General features: G+C 37.6%; 1 protein-coding gene across 11 annotated transcripts in view; it reads right to left on the reverse strand.

Annotated features, from left to right (window-relative positions):
- Positions 1 to 17064, reverse strand: part of PDE1A (phosphodiesterase 1A) — a 163346-nt gene that overhangs the window by 76349 nt on the left and 69933 nt on the right. For 2 of the 11 annotated variants that reach the window (XM_054829580.1, XM_054829574.1), the window contains exon 1: positions 6751 to 7032. The exons of the other annotated variants lie outside the window; for them this stretch is intronic. In XM_054829580.1, the coding sequence (XP_054685555.1) occupies positions 6751 to 6806 (56 nt within the window). In that variant the 5' untranslated portion in view covers positions 6807 to 7032. Of the gene's footprint in view, positions 1 to 6750; positions 7033 to 17064 lie in introns of those variants that run through there. 11 annotated transcript variants of the gene reach the window in all.

Consider the following 17064-nt stretch of genomic DNA (forward strand, 5'->3'; position numbering starts at 1 on the left):
CTTCCCTGCTCTCTCCACGTATTCCTGCCAGGGCTCATGGATGCCCGCTGTCCACTTTCATGTTCTAGCTGGGATCCCTAACCTATTTAGCATTCCCTCTAATCTTGGGGCCAAGCATGTGAAAGACAAACTTTGCCCCTATAGGCCTTCCTTCACTTAGGTCCCTTGACACTTTTGCTCTAAACTGGGCCTGGTCCTTTCCAGTTAGTTTTCTCGGTGGTTTGGGTTTTTTCCCTGCTATTCAACTCACTGCACTCAAACAGACATGCCGAAAAGGTAAACTGAGGAGTACCGGCATTAAGAGGGTGTTTTCCCTCACCTTGCCTTTCATCTACAAAATATACTACACATAACTGTATAGCTCACATAGTGAGGAATTTTATTAATACACAACTACAGAATAAGCTTAGATGTATGAGTTGATCAATTTTTTTCAAATGCTTATTTACAACAATATGAAAGTAATACATCTGCAAGTCTATAACAGTCGAGTCACTAGGCAAGGCAGCTTCCTACAGTTTATTCTTGAGTCCTAATGACAATACAGGTATTTATTTTTAATATTTAATTGATGCAAAGCAAGTAAATATGAAACATCGTAAGTTCTCTAAGACTGAAGGCAACTGCTTCCTAGATCTTCATCACTCTGCAATATAATGCTGATGTCAGTAATAGTCATCACGGGTCAGAATTTTAGTTGGCATGAATCTCACGGGACACAGTGGAGTTATATCAGTTTACATGAGCACACATGTTTTCCGATGTATTTTGGTATAATGGCATGAAGAAGCAAAATCAATGTTTTCTATGTGAAGACTATCTGAGCTGAATCTTTTTTAGTTGAGCGTATATTCAAAGTTTCATTACAAACCCATTGAACAACTTCAATTATATAGACTGATAAGAAGAGTTGTTTAGAAATACATTAATACTCCATGCATATAATAAAGATATATGGATTAACAGTTCATGAAAGATGAACATTTTACTGCTGTCACCAATGAGGTACAAATCATGTTTCAAATGCACGTAATTCATTTGCAATGCTCTCTAGCAACATTTCCATCCTGAAAGTACATAAAATCAAAAATTATATCAGTTTGAGATAGTAAATCCTGTAGTATATCTTTGTTTCACTATAGGCTTAGCTGACAAAAAATTCAAGATGGACTCCTTTGAAAATCCCCAGCACGAGCAGAGCTACACTGGTGTCCCACAGAGCTAAAGCAGCAGGCAGCTGAGCCAAGAGACTGGTGGCAGCAAGGTGGGACTCTGAGACTCGCCAGACAGAACAGCCCTCCTACGCGTAGAAGAAGGATTCTTTATATAAGTATTTTTCAAACAACACAAGTATCAAGCTGTTTTTTACTATATTCACATCTGCATATCCAGATTATTGGAACTTGTGGCCTAGCACTAAACTTAATTGAGAACAACCTTTCCTTTCCTCACTGCTATTCTCATTACATAGCAAGAATCGATTTCATCAGGATAGCTGGTTTCTGTTGCAATGCTGGGGTGGGTTTTTTTCAGCAATGTAGCCTCTTCCAAGCTCCAAATTATAAACTGGGTACATGGTGAAGTGACTTTTAAATGGCATGAAATATTCTAAGAGGAAAACACATCATCTTTAACAAAATAATTATTCCATTTAACTCCACCAGATTTCTACTAACAGAAGGCTTAAAAATTAGGTCTGTTGCGGTTTTGCAGGACAGTATCTTAAACTACCAATTTTAGGTGTCTTATAAAGAAATCCAAATTTAACTTTCTTTGATGGTGGTGGAATAAATGCTATCTTAAGCATCACTGTGTTTTTCAGTAGCATCCCTTATAGCACTGTAAATTTAATACACGTAAGACCTAGGTCTGCTTTGGAAATTATAATTACTTTTTCTTCAGATTTGCTCCAATGTTTTCTTGTGATGAATAAGGCAGTTTCTAAGTTGCTTTTCTGAATCTTGTCAGCACTTCCCGATCCCACGTTTGTAAAACTGTGGCACTTTTCCAAAACATATTGTCTCATAAATCTTACTCAAACAGAAAAATCTTTAAACAGTATTTTGTGGACCTACATCAGTGAATGAACATGGAAACTTTTCTTTTATAAACAGGATTATAGCAACCCCATAAAAGTCGGTTGAGAAGTTTTTCAGACCTTATAGAGGTTTTGAGTTTTAAAAAGAAACTAAAATAAATATCTCATGATAATCCTATTCATGATGCCTACAGAATCTCTATTTATTCTATCTGTCATTGCATTTAACTAGCTGCTCATAATTATTAAAAAGATAAACACTGTTGTAAGATGGATTCATGGTAGTGCATTCTGTCTATTAATAAAAAAAAGTCCCTGCAGTTCCTCTACTGTTGGATTAGACAGTATAATTATGTAATCTGCCAGATCATTTACCAGCATCCTCCTATAGAACTGGACTGGTTTTATTTAGCTGCTAGATTTAGCTATCATTCTAAAATTTAAAATGAGAATGTCTAAATTGGTAGTTATTACAGTCAACCAATATGTTACAGTGGTTCTCTTACTCACATAGAATCACAGAATGGTTTAGGTTGGAAGGGACCTCAAAGATCATCTAGTTCCAACCCCCCTGCTATGGGCAGGGACACCCTCCACTAGGCCAGGTTGCCCAAAGCCTCATCCAACCTGGCCTTGAACACTTCCAGGGATGGGGCATCCACAGCTTCTCTGGGCAACCTGTTCCAGTGCCTCACCACCCTCACAGTAAAGAATTTCTTCCTAATATCTGATCTAAATCTACCCTCCTTCAGCTTAAGGTCATTATCCCTTGTCCTGTCACTCCATGGCCTTGTGAACGTTTCCCTCACCATCTTTCCTGTAGGCCCCTTTCAGGTACTGGAAGGCTGCAGTAAGGTCTCCCCAGAGCCACCTTTTCTCCAGGCTGAACAACCCCAACATTCTCAGCCTGTCTTCATAGGAGAGGTGCTCCAACCCTCTGGTCATCTTTGTGGCCCTCCTCTGGACTTGCTCCAACAGCTCCATGTCTTTCTTGAGCTGGGGACCGCAGAGCTGGACACAGTACTCCAGGTGGGGTCTAACGAGAGTGGAGTAGAGGGGGAGAATAACCTCCCTTGACCTGCTGGTCACACTTCTTTTGATGCAGCCCAGGATATGTTTGGCTTTCTGGGCTGCGAGCACACATTGCTGGCTCATGTTGAGCTTCTCATCAACCAACAACCCCAAGTCCTCCTCCTCGGGGCTCCTCTCAATCCATTCTCTGCCCAGCCTGTATTTGTGCTTGGGATTGCCCCAACCTATGTGCAGGACCTGGTACTTGGCCTTGTTGAACTTCATGTGGTTCACACAGGCCCACCTCTCAAGCCTGTTGAGGTCCCTCTGGATGGCATCCCTTCCCTCCAGCACGTTGACCATACCACACAGCTTGGTGTCATCAGCAAACTTGCTGAGGGTGCACTCTATACCACTGTCCATGTCGCTGACAAAGATGTTAAATAGCACCGGTCCCAATACCAGTTCTATTCCACATTCAGATTTGACATAATCTCAATATTTGACATTTATGTTTACATTCAATGCTATAGGCATTCATATCACTTAACACAGTAAACAAAAGGACAAGAACTTCCTCAGATCTTTCAATATATCCCAGAAAGAAAACAAAAAAGCTATTTCTGAATAATGTAGAGTTTATCAAGTAGGCTATGAGTATGGATCTTTTTCTCAACTAAAATTTCACTGAAAATTATACAGTATCAGAAAAGCTTTTGGGTTTGAATAATTAGCATTTTCTTATGAAAAGCAAGCCTATATTTTGTCAAAAACCACTTATGAGTAGAGCACAGAACAGTGCAAGCATTTTGCAGTCACTTTGCTTTTTTCTGAATGTTTGCCGTGGTACATGACAGAACAGCTTTGTGTCTTTGGCAGTTGATTCTTACGTGCATCAGCTCCTGGTCCATCTGATAAGCATTGTTCTGCTCCTCTAAATCACTAAGTACATTAGACCTCTGCTTAACTGACATAAGTATATATCAGCCAACTCCTGAATGTCTGTTTTATCAGGGAAACTCTCAGCAGCCCAACAACAAACAACAGTCTGGTCCTAGTTCCTAGTCTCAATGATTTTATAATATGGTTCGCTCATGGTGACTCAGATTAGGACACTAGGATGGAATAAAAACCAAGATGTCCAGCTATGAAAATAAGCATATTAATTCACAATTCTGTAGTTTCTTCATGTGTATACTTAAGGCAATTGACTCATCTTTTCAGAGAGGAGCAGGTAGTAAAGCATTGACAGAGAAGGAGGAACAAAAATCATAAGTGTAAGAATTCATAAGGAAAATAAATGAACCTAATAAGTTCCCATTCATGTTCCTTTTAACAAGATTAAATTTCCTCTTATAGCTAATCAAGAAACTAATATCAACATCAAATATGTTATTAACATTATTTTGAACCACCGTGGACATATTTTCAGCTCCAACAAAGGGTGACAAATTCAATATTTTAAGCTCAGACCACCTAGTAAGAGCTATTTGCACATAAATATACATATTGTAACTGTAATATCTAAGCTAGTTCCACTTCCAAAAGAACAGGAATAATTATCCACTTATATCAATAGATTCAAAATTCAATCAAGTGATCTAATTGAGTCTGTGGAGCCAGCTAGACTGGACACGTAATTGTCATCTCTCTAGAACAGGAGAGATGTCTTCTGCAGGAGACTTTTGTCTTGTGCAAAAGTACCTGATCTAAAGATCTGTTTACCTCAACAGAGTTGGATTTCTGCATTCTATACCTCTTGCCAGGAACTGCAATACATATAAATTATGATACTTAGCAGGTTTTGATCCCACACTACCAATGTATGTTTAGAAGACAAATTTTCTAGACTGGGTTATTGGATGGATTAAAAAAAGATAAAGGTTCTAGAGAACTGAAGCACATTGTATCTACGCTACAGAAATTTTTAAAAGTTCCTCAAGGCAGAATGTAGATTTTTGTTCCTATTTTGTTCAGTCATTTTTGACAGAATGATAGAAAATTTCAGCTTCAGTACTTTGTCTCTAGAGAGACACACATCAACTGAAAATATCTACAAATGTCAGAAAGAAACACTGTATTAAGTTGCTGGAAAAAACATAACAGGCATAAAGCCAAAAGATCCGTTGAACTTTAACCTGCCTATCAATACAGAGAGCTGGCCATCAGTATCTTCTGGAGAAGTCATGTAGCTGAAAATGTCTGGGACCTGTCCAAGCAAAAAAAAAGAAGGAAAACTACTACTAATTTTCTTTTAATCTCTTTTCTTTGAGATGTATTTCTACATGTCACTGTAAGGAAGCACTTTCAGGGAACTGCATATACCTGATGTACTGGAGGAACTGGCTTCCTCCCATGACCCAACAAACAGTGCCAGAAGTCACTTTGCTGCCTGAATGTTTTCTGAAACTAGGTCAAGGGAAAGAAGCCAATCTACAGAGCGATCCAGTCTGTCTTCAGGTTTGAGGTTTGGCATAAGTTTCAGCTCTGATATCATGTTAAAATTTCAATTATTAAGAAAACCTTAAATCAGACTTTAAAAAGTATTAACAAAATGGGTAATCCACCTTAGATATGGAAAAGAAAAAAAAAAAAAGCAGCATTCATAGTAAAACCATAACATACCAGAACTGCTACTAATACCCATAACAAGGAAATGTTTAAGTAAGGTCCCTCTTATACAGATTTTGCTTTAAATCCTCAGCATTTAAGGCCATGCAGCCAGTTTGGTCTGCAACATTTGTATGTTCAAAAGGCATCTTGCTGGGAATGCTTTATGCCTGTTTCTGTGTCTTGTTCTCTGAAATAGAAGGAAAAGCGATATAGGCATGTAACTATACAGAGGATTAAAAGCCAATTAAATGTACACAGAATACACCAAAAGAGACAGATTTTCCATTTCCATCAGCCAAAAAAACATATCAACCTCTTTAAAAAGCCAGTACATATAAATAATGTAGCTGCTTAGGTCATCTGCAAAGCTTTCTATATAGTAAAGAATTGAATTATGGTTTCCTGTTCCGCTATTTGTTGTCTTTGGTCAGCACCCAGGTGCATGGAAAAGTTTTCAAAGTAATGTTTATCACTGAAAAAAGAAAATTCTTGAGAGCTACAAACTGGATAGCTGCTTTAGCAGGAAGAAGAGGATTTGCTTAATGTTGTTCTGGCACACAAAACATAAATCTGGTCTCAGAGAGAGATGCTATATAATCTAGTCTTTTGCTTCTTTCACAAATTGTACGCTGCCAGAATTGACAGAAGATTTTTACAAGCCCTAAAGTGCAAAGCTTTCTGTGTAAATATACATGTTCATTTTTAGTTATTAGCTCTAAAAGTTGTGTGGCTTTTCTTTAATATTGTGAAGAATACAAATTTTGAATGGTCTGTCATTTATCAAATTTCCCATCAAGAACAGCTGCTGCATAGCCAGAACTGGAGACTGGAGAGCTCAGTCATGTACATTTTACCCACAACAGTAGCAATTACGTGTATAAGCAGTTCCATTAGCATCAAGAGGGAGACGACGTAATTATAGATTTGTACAACTTGGCCTCAGAACAAAACAAAAACAAACCCAGGAACTTAATTTCTGATCAGTCATCTTACACATTAAATATACATTATGCCCAGAAACAGGAGGCTCAAATCAGTTATCTAATACAGGCATCTTGCGCCATTGGAGATGCCCTGGAGTATCTCACCTGGTCCCCAGCTGCTGCTCCAGAAGAGCACAGGTGTCCTGCAGGTCCTGTGTCATATCTGCCAGCCCTGGGTGGATGTCTTGGGCACCCTTAGGTGTCTCAAATGGCACTAGATGCCTGTATTTGAGAGACTGACTCAAGCCTAAGCTGTCATTTCTTTACAGGTTAAGCAGATATACGATCCTTCAGACAGAAGATATTCAGTTCAGAAATCACTGAAATCTATTTGAAGATAAACGGGAGAAGGCTTACATTTCTTCAGAGACAGAGAGTGTGTGGGATGGTGCTACTGCTGCAGTATGACATAAAAAGCCTGGTCTCGTACATGTGTTGCGAGGAGAACAGAAAAAAAGAGACAGAAAACTGGAGAGACAGAGACAGAGAAAGCGCATATATACTGCAGTCTTCTGAGATGTCGGGAGCACAGTTATCCCTTGTTTTGTATGATTTTTCACCTTTTGTGATTGATTATAACCTGGTTTAACAAAGGAGGCCTTGTCATTTACTAGTGTGCCCAGGTTTTACCTTACTTCTCAGTCAAGTGTGATGCCTGAGTAACATGCATAGGAAAGCAACGTACATTCTCAACACCAAAATCTTTTTACATCACCAGCATGGGATTAAAGGAGCACAGGTTAAATCCGCCTCCACTGATGGGTAAATAATGTACTGGCCATAACATAAATGTGAAACAAACCCATCAGATAAAATGTATGGTAATTTTTTTGTTCTCTTTTGAGATCAGCTATGCTCTGTAGTCCTTGCCTGGACTCTATGCTCCTAATCCAATTTATCAGTTACCAGGTCTGACTACCCGGTTACCCAGAGAACATGTAAGTGCTCCAGTGTAAGGATCTCCCTCCTCCCCTTTCCTGTCTCCCAGTACTAAATCTTCCCAGTCACCTCCCTCAACCCTCTGAACTGAGGACATACGCTGTGGTTCCCTGGGGAGACCAACTGAGATTTTTTTTTCTCAGTCAGCTGTATGAGAAGGTACCTGCCCCCGAGGAATAGGACTTACATCGCTGCTCATCATGACAAAGCTGGAATCCAGTCTCGCACCTGTCCTTCCCATGGCATCTGCTCATTTGTCCTTAAAAGCCCTCCAAATCACATCCAGATATTTTTATGTGAGGATGGGAAAGGAACTAAAGGACAAACTTGTTTAAAAGTGATGGTTATCTTAAAGACAATTTTCACAAATGAGCTAATAATAAAAGGATACATAAAATGATAATATCTTTTAAAATAGCTTAGCACTTTACCTTATTTAAAAAAACCCACACAATAATGTAAAAATTCAATTTATCGTGTTCAATCACATTTTTTTAGGCTTGTCCTGCTTTTGGCTGTGATAGAGTTAATTTTCTTCCTAGTAGCGGCTATAGTGCTGTGGTTTGGATTTAGGATGAGAATAACGTTGATAACACACTGATGTTTTGGTTGTTGCTAGGCAATGTTTACACTAAGGCAAGGACTTTTCAGCTTCTCATACTGCCCTGCCAGCAAGGAGGCTGGGGGTGCACAAGAAGCTGGGAGAGGACATGGCCAGGACTGCAGACCCAAACTGGTCAAAGTGATATTCCATACCATATGATCATGCTCCATATATAACTGGGGAGAAGCTGGCTGGGGGGTAACAGTGGCTCGAGACCTAGCTGGGCATCGGATAGTGGGTGGTGAGCAACTGCGCTGTGCATCACTTATTTTGTATATTCTATTATTATTACTGTTACTGTTACTGTTACTATTACTATCTTCCTTTTATGTCATATTAAACTGTCTTTATCTCAAGCCATGAGTTTTACCTTTTTTTTCCAATTCTCTCCCCCACCCCACTGAGGGGGGGAGTGAGCGAACGGCTGTGTGGTTCTTTTAGCTGCCTGCCGGGTTAAACCACGACAAGGCTCTGTGATTATATGTGAGGTCCAAAACTCTGACTTAATTTACAAAACAGGAATCTTTTTAGAGAGTTAAAATTGTATGAGTAAGATGGGCACTAACTAACACTTATAGTTGGAGAAAAGGAATCAGCGGCTGACAAGAAGCAACCGAATGATTGTCTAAATGGATAATTACCAGAATGTCCTGGCTGGATTTATTGAATCAGCATCTTACCCATTCCCATTCTAAACAGGACCACAGGGACTTCAAAACGTTTATCTGACAGGAGGTCCATGTCTTAGCTCTCCTTAGCTCCACTGTTTCATTTATGCAAAATTATGGACTATTATTTATGCATAATACTTTATACTACAGGCCAATAAGAGGAATGTATTAAACCAATCAAAGTGACTTTCACAGGCAGTTTCTGTCTGTAGAATTTACAGACATTTCAACAGTCTCTCTGATATTTGCAATGGTCATGGTACAAACGTCATCCTTAAAGGGATGATCAGTAATACATATGACCTTTCCATTTCATGAGGTTCTGAAAATCACTAGTAACGTATGAATACAATCATGCAGGTATGAATGGATTCGTGGCCTCTGTACAATACTCTTATGCATAAACTTTTAGTATTTTTTTTTTAATGAAACAACATTTGTTAATACAATGCCATTTTATCTATTACAGACTAGAAAATTAATGTGTTCAGACTGTGGAAAATGTCTGTGGTATGGATGCAAGTAATTAATTTAGTAGCTTTATATGCTCAACTTGAGACATTGTCCTGTTTTTGAGATTCCCATTGAAGCAGGCAGCATTTCTGTTCTTTACCATTATTCACTCAAGACTGTACAAAGTGGAAGACAACCATCTTAAGCTGCTGTAGAGAGCTTCCAGCTACTGGAAGTTATTTGACTTTACTTCTGGCCTATGGCACAACTATTGCTATATAGAAGAAGTTTTCTCCTAAAAAGTCATTATAAAAGTAATATAAATAAACACATCCCTCTATCTTTATATACAATCTATTCCACTAAAATCAGACTACTTGCTTTATTTTTTAGGAAACCGTCAAAACATATAAAGTGTCTATAAGACAGAGCAAAATACTGGTCTGGCAATAATTTAGACACCTGCTTCAGCTCTTTAAAGATCCCAGTCACCCTCTCGTACTTCTTTGCCACTTAAAGACGTCAGAAATGCCACCAGCCCCGCGCAGGACAGCATCTGGGGTAGCTGCATAGTAGAGACCCGAACACGGCTGTCCCAACGCTGAGGCAGAATTAAGTTTAGCCTGCACTTCTGAGAACACTTGAATTTGCTCTGCTGCAAATCTATAATTGTAATATTTACAGTTTTCCAAAGGAAAGAAGTACTATTTGTTAAATCTGAAAGCCTCATTTGTGAACAATGGAAAATACTACTAAACTGGACTTTTCAAATAGCGCCAGCTATTTTGCTGCTGAATTGCACAGCATACCATATCACGTCACTGGAGACTAAAATAAAACCTTCCCAGAAACCCAAGTGCCCTATAATACTAATTTTAAGAGATTCCACAGTTATTCCAAGCAAATGGTTTTATCTAAATTTGGATATTAATTCCTATAGTCAAACCAATTTTGAAAAAGACTGTATGTTTGGCGTAAACATAAGAAATTAGATGGAATAATACGTTTTCTATGTGCACCACGTGAGCTGTATCTCACTGAATGTCAGCTGAAAAGTAGAGCTAAAGGTTAAGAGGATATTCTTTTTTTCACTTGTGATTCTGCCTTGGCACCAAACTCTCAATAATTATACAAAGACTTCTTAACCACTCAGTGACCTCTGAAGTAGATTCTCCATAGCAATATGTCTCTGAATGTGTTTCTACAGGTTAGAAAGTCATTTAGTCATTTGTCAGCTATAAGACCATACCTTCAGTTGTACACAATGCTTCAGAGTTCTCGTTGGTCAAAAAGCCCCAAATAAGTACAAAAGATCCCACCCTTTTTATGTTGGGGCCCATCCATCAGTCTGGCATATTCATTTTATTATAGCTTTGCTTACGTATTTGATGCTACTGGCATTACTGAAATGTAGTCATAATAACAGGTACCAAAAGAAAATAGAAGGAACAGATAGAAAAAGAACTGGTGCATCAGCAGAGGAGTATAATAGTAGTAAAACTGTATGAAAGTTCCCAGCTCCCTGACCTTTCCTGACTATTTTCTACGGAAAATCTGAAAAGATCAGTCTCATCCTGCTGTTTCCTGAGACAGGAGTAACTGCCACTGTTTAATTAATAGTTAACTGCCCTGCCACTTTTTACATACTTTCTGCTGAGAGATGCATTTATTCATTTACTGTGATTGAGCCTACTGGGCTGCCTAGAAAACCGTTCGATTCAGCATACGCTGGGACAGGGCAGCTGCACAGGCCTGAAAGTGCTGAAGTCTCATGAGTCCTGACAGAGGAATTCCCTTCAAGGTCAGGGACACTCATGCCCTGCACATTCCCCAGCCAGAAGAATTTCTTCACAGGAAGGTAACATACAAAAAATGATGTTGGGAACAAGAGAAAAAAATCTACTGTTATATCTTGCAGTAACTAAGCAAGAACATTCAGTGCAAGGGAAATTTTTCTCCTTCTCTTCACATCATGTAATATTTATATAACTCGCTTATTCTTCTTTTAAGCTGGGAGATACATTATGTCCAGATGCCAATAGTTTAAATTATGTCTTAATCAGAACTTTAAAGTATAAAATAAAACCTCATCTTGTAATTTTTATCCTTTTCAACGAGGAGGGGTCATGCCATTAAAGCTATGAATCTGACCCAGTGATTTTCAAATAAAAAGATATAAACCCACTTTGTGCTTGGTTTTAATTTTAGAAAGTATTTATGTGAAAGTGAAAAACAGAGAATAAACAAAAACATTTGTTTTGATAAAAATACGGTGATTTTAGGTTACTTAGCACTTTTAGAAATAGTCTAGAATTTTACGGAGAATGTCAAGTCTGATTTTTGAATTTCCCAAAGTCAAAAATAAGTTCTGAGTTAAGGGAAGGTTTTTTTTAAAAGGAGAAAAAAAAAAAAAAGCACATGCTCACATAGAAAACATATGTTACGTGAAAGTAACCATTTTGTGGAAATCTTTCATAAAAATAGAAAACTAACAATCATTAAATGACTCGAAAGAAATACTTTCAGAAGAAATCTGCAGTCAGTTTGTCACATTTGATCATTTAGAATTACAATTAAAAGGTCCTACAGAACCAGCAATGCACTATTTGATCTTATTTTATACGCTGTATATTCTGCCCTGCCATCACCCTAACTATGCCACCTTGGAAAGGGTTACTCCATTGTCAATAAAATCTAAAAAGCTGTTTCAGGTTAGTCACATCTCAATTAAAAGTTTACTTAAAATTCTACAGAATCCTACCAATTTTTTATCCCTGGTTAAAGAAAGAGGTTCTGTTAACATCTCAAAATTTAATCCTCACATATTTATTTGGCTTCTACATTCAGTCTTGAGCAAAAAGCAGCAATTCATATAAATGTAGTAATGAGTGGCTCTTCACATTTTATTATGAATATATGATTAAGAGTTTCTATGCTGTATAGATATAACCAGTAGGTTATTTAAATTTCCTAATCTCTTTTCCTTTCAATGATTGGAAATTTAAAAAAAAAAAAAAATCTATTAGAAGTGTTTGAATCCCAAGGCATCTTGTTTGGAAACTAACCTAAGAGTAAATTATGTATAAACTTGTTTGCCAAAGAGCTGTATGCATTTCTATCATTGTGACAACATACTTAATTTATTTCTTGTGAGTTAACGTCTTCATTTTTGTCAAGACAGTTTATTTGCATAGAAATTAGCTGTGCTAAAATGTTAAGATACAGAGTGGAAGAGACTGGGAATGTGGGGTTGTAGTTGGTAGAACAGATTATATTTTCATGCCACTTTCTCTCCAAGGATATTGTGACATTTTATAAACAAGTTGAGACCTGCACACTGAATTTTATCTCTGTTCTACAAATAGGGATACTGAGGAACATGAGAAGATAGGTGCCAGGGGTCATGGGAAATGGCACACGGCTCTCTTGGCTCACAGGCTTATTCTTGCCACTCTGTGCGCTGTCTTTCTCCCATATGCTGAAAACCCAGCAGGCAGTTAGCTACATGGCCCAAAACTACGGCCTCAAGACACCACAGTGACCGACTACCGAAAACTACCTGCCTGGCCAAACCTGACTTTTAAATGAAGTTCAGAATGTTTCCTATAAGGTCCACTCCTGATGTTTGCGTTCCAATCTCTAAATCACCTTTCTGCCATATTCTCTGATAAGTTATCTCTATTTTGCTTAACACGGTCATACTATCTAGCTTAAAAAAAAAATAAAAATAATAGTTTCAGAGGAGTCAATTCTGCCAAACCTATCAGCTGGTTAAATATGAAAGAAGAGCTAACTTAAAATGCCACATTTTGTTGCAAAATTCAAACAAAATTCAGTTACATAATTTACATCTTTTCTTTCCTTACTGAATAGCACGGGCAAATGACAAAAAACAGATTATACTGTAACTGCTACAATATAGTAGATCCATAATATTTGCAGGTAACTAACATATTCACTGAAGAAACTACAATACTAATATTAATTATGAAAAATTGGGAAAAAAAGGTTGAAATTTTGAGTAAGATACTTGATTATAATAATCTTTTCACTTCAAAGGCAGTTAGTTAATGCAGATTTCTCATAACTAAATCAAGGATCAATGAATGAATTTGCTCATTAGTGTTCTGCCTCTTGTTTAAAATGCAGTAGCTCAAGCAGTTCATGAAAGACAAATTTATTACTCAATGCAAAGGAATTTGAAGGATATCAAATGTACATGGCAATAATCCTATTGGAAACTATGGTATATTTTAATTCAATGTATTTATAATATTGAAAAATAAAATCGATAAGCCACATATAACCATTGATCTGTCATAAATCTGTGAAGTCAATCTTTTCACTGTAAGAAAATTACCCTTATTATCTTTCCTAATTCTTAAATTAAAGACGTATGATTCTAGAGTGCCAGAAACCAAAATCAGTCTGACAAAAAAGTATTGATTTTCAGATGCATCATGTTCAAAATGATCATGATGCAGTACTTCAGTTCTCAACAAATTCATGGAACTAATGATGTCTCCAATATTGTAAAATACAAATTACACTCATGAAAGCTGGGGTCATTTGAATATATGTGCACATACAGAGCTAGTGACTGGAGACCATCCTTGTTTCCAAATGACATCTAGCTATGTAACTCGATGCTGCTATTTGTTACCAAAATGCCTTTTTTGCTAGTAAAATAAGTAAGCATAACAGGATTTTTTTTTTATCTACAAATCATTTTATAAGTGGTATGCTCAAAAACACAATAATGCTTAATGTTTCATTTTTCTCAAACCACATGAGAATAATTGTCTGGTGTTTACAAAGTTCTTGCACAGGATGAGATAAATACTTCAGTATCATTAAATGACACATATCCTAATTTTGTTTAATGTCCCTCTCTAAATTTGTCTCTGTTACACAATGATTGAATTCCTATCACCAGTTGCAACGCTAGGGCACAGTTACTGCCTTTTACTTATTAAGTACTTAAACAGGTTGCTGTATTTCAGGTTAGATGTTCAGAGACGTATCAATGCCAAGACTTGCTTTCGTAACATAAAAAGCAATTTTCTTATGCAGAAATAAAATTGCTTTGAAAGCCACTGGGAGAGAGGCCACATGTAATATTACAAAACTTCTGAGAAAAAAAGAGCCTGTTTGCTGTCAAACAGGACAAACAGCTCTACAGCAGAGAATGAATGGATGGTGTTTCCCATGCGCAATATTTACAGCATTTACATTTATTTACTACTAACCTCAGGAGCATTCTCAAGACACACTTTTAAAACCATTTACTTTTCTTTAGTATTTACATGCCAATGACAGGAACCCCTCTGAAAGGTACCAGTGAAGAAACTCTGATTATTTTAGCTATATCTTTCTTTTGAAAAGTCTCCACAATTTATTGCTCTCAAATCTTGTCCCCATCTATAAATAAACTCCACAGAACCAAACTGAAATATGCATCTTATTTCACTCTGATCTTGAAAAGTTTTTGTACCAAAAATATATTTTTCAGCTCAGTTAAGAACTCCTGTGACTGCTTGTCCAAAATCCTCATCTGCCGTGCAGATGGGGAAACTCCACCCACAAGCGATGGTAAAGGCATGTGAAGCTGCTAGTGGAAGAAGTAGTTTCCTGAAACTATCAGAAGTCCCCCACATGCCTAAGGAGGAACAGACAAAGTACTTACAAGCAGATGCCTCTTGCCTTATTTTCTCTAATTCAGCCTGCCCAGATGCTAAACACATTTTTCCTGCTATGTCAGAGGTGCATATTGCTTGACAGAGAAGTTCAAAGGTTTGATTACCAAATGTACAACTTCAGTTCATAACTGTTTTTTTCTGATGTGTAAATCAGATCAGTTATCAGCAAACAAAAGACAGAATTAGTCCTTCAATCAGCCGGCTATTTAAGCCTGTGTGTAACTCTAAGGTCAGTCCGATTAAGTCAACAGCCTACTTCTACATTTAAACTTCACAGATTTGAGTGTCAGAACAGATAGCTGAGTTCGCCTATTCTGACGACTTGCATAAAATTTTGCAGCTGTCCTTGCTCAAGCTAAAGAACAATCATCAACTGTTTCCAGTCTGCTTCCTCCCCTCACAATATTTTCCAAGCAGAGATATGACGTGGATTTTCTTGGTTACTTTCTGGGGACCCCTGGGAGCCAGAGCACAGAACCTCACCAGCTGCAACAGGCTGCAACGCGTGCGCTGGCGCACAGGCGTACTTGGTGGCACGTCAGGAGATCTTTGCAGAAAAACTTGTCTGCTTGCCGATTCCTTTGCATATTAGAAGTGTACCTCAGTGCCCTCTCACTATATCCCCAGATAAAAGGATATACATAACTAAGTAGCTTGAACCATGATGGCCTTAATTTTGAGAGTTACTCAACAAAAAGCAATGGAGATTCTTATTTTCAATCTCTTTCTGAACTCTAAAAATATCATGCTGTAACCACACAACATTAGGATGGATTGTTCAGAATTTGATTGGGGAACTACAGGTGGATTGTGAAATATTTTTAATTCTTCCAGTCTTTTTGTACAACTTAAAGTTTTGGAGGATTTATTTCAAAAACTTCAGTACTACAATGTTTAAACTTCAGTGATTTATGCTTTATGGTGCAATGGCATTTGCCTAATTGTGTTTTTTCATTACTACACAAGAAATAGGCGAGCTTTCTCAACACCATGTTACATTACTTTTCAGAAAGAGAAGTACTGTACTTCCCCCGATGTTCATGCCCCAGAATTCAGTAAGCATGACGTATTCTCTTTGATAAGCATGTTTCATGGCAACATATCAGGTCAAGTATGTGTATTATTCATTGTAAAACAGGTGATAAAGCCAGAGTTCTTTAGTTAATGATAGATTTTTTTTAAAAGAACACTAAATTACATTATCTCCATCCTTGGACTCCAAGGATGGACCCTCTTCTTATAAACTCAGCTGAACGATACCCTGTAAAAATCTGATCAAAGTGGGCCCTGCTTTGGGGGTGGGGGTAGAGAAGACCTCCAGAGCTCCCTTACAACCTGAATTATTCTACAACCCAGTAAAGGCCATTAAAAAACTCTTTCTTCGTGACTATCAGATCAGTTGCTAAATTTTCCTTTCTCACACTGTAAAGTTACCTTCACTGACAGAAAATCATTACAAGAAGCTATAATAACTAGAATAAGCTTGGGATCTTGAAAAAGAAGATATGAAACAGCTGCTTATCTACTTAATTGAGTGAAGTTAAAGTAGCCTTTGCTACTGATAACTCAAAATTAACTCATACTCTTAGTTATTAAACACAGTGGACCTCCTTTAATCACCCTGTGGTTCTTACCGGGTGACTTTAAAGAAAGAGGAATTAATTTTGCCGACGTGATTATGCTGCTGGTTAAACACCTTGGGTCTCTATTCGTTCTAAATGTTAAATCAAACATATCTTCCTAACCCAAGCAACATTGGTCTCTTCCCTTTTTTCCTTTCTTCAGCCTTTCTAGTGAAATCTAAATAGTTTATGAGCTTTTCAGCAAAAACTGACATGATACACTTTTGGTTTTGCTCTTGATAACATAAGCACACCTACACTGAGTCACAATAAAAGTCCATCTAGCTCAGTATGCAGTTTTGAAAATGGCCAAGAGCAGATGTCCAGGGAAGAGAAAAAGAGCGTAAGTAGCATTCAGTGATATGGATACTCTCCCAGCCTCCAGCCATGTGGGGTTCGAGGACTCCCTGACGTGGAGATGGTTTCTATGT

Source organism: Grus americana, chromosome 6, assembly GCF_028858705.1.
Source record: "Grus americana isolate bGruAme1 chromosome 6, bGruAme1.mat, whole genome shotgun sequence".
NCBI lineage: Eukaryota > Metazoa > Chordata > Aves > Gruiformes > Gruidae > Grus > Grus americana.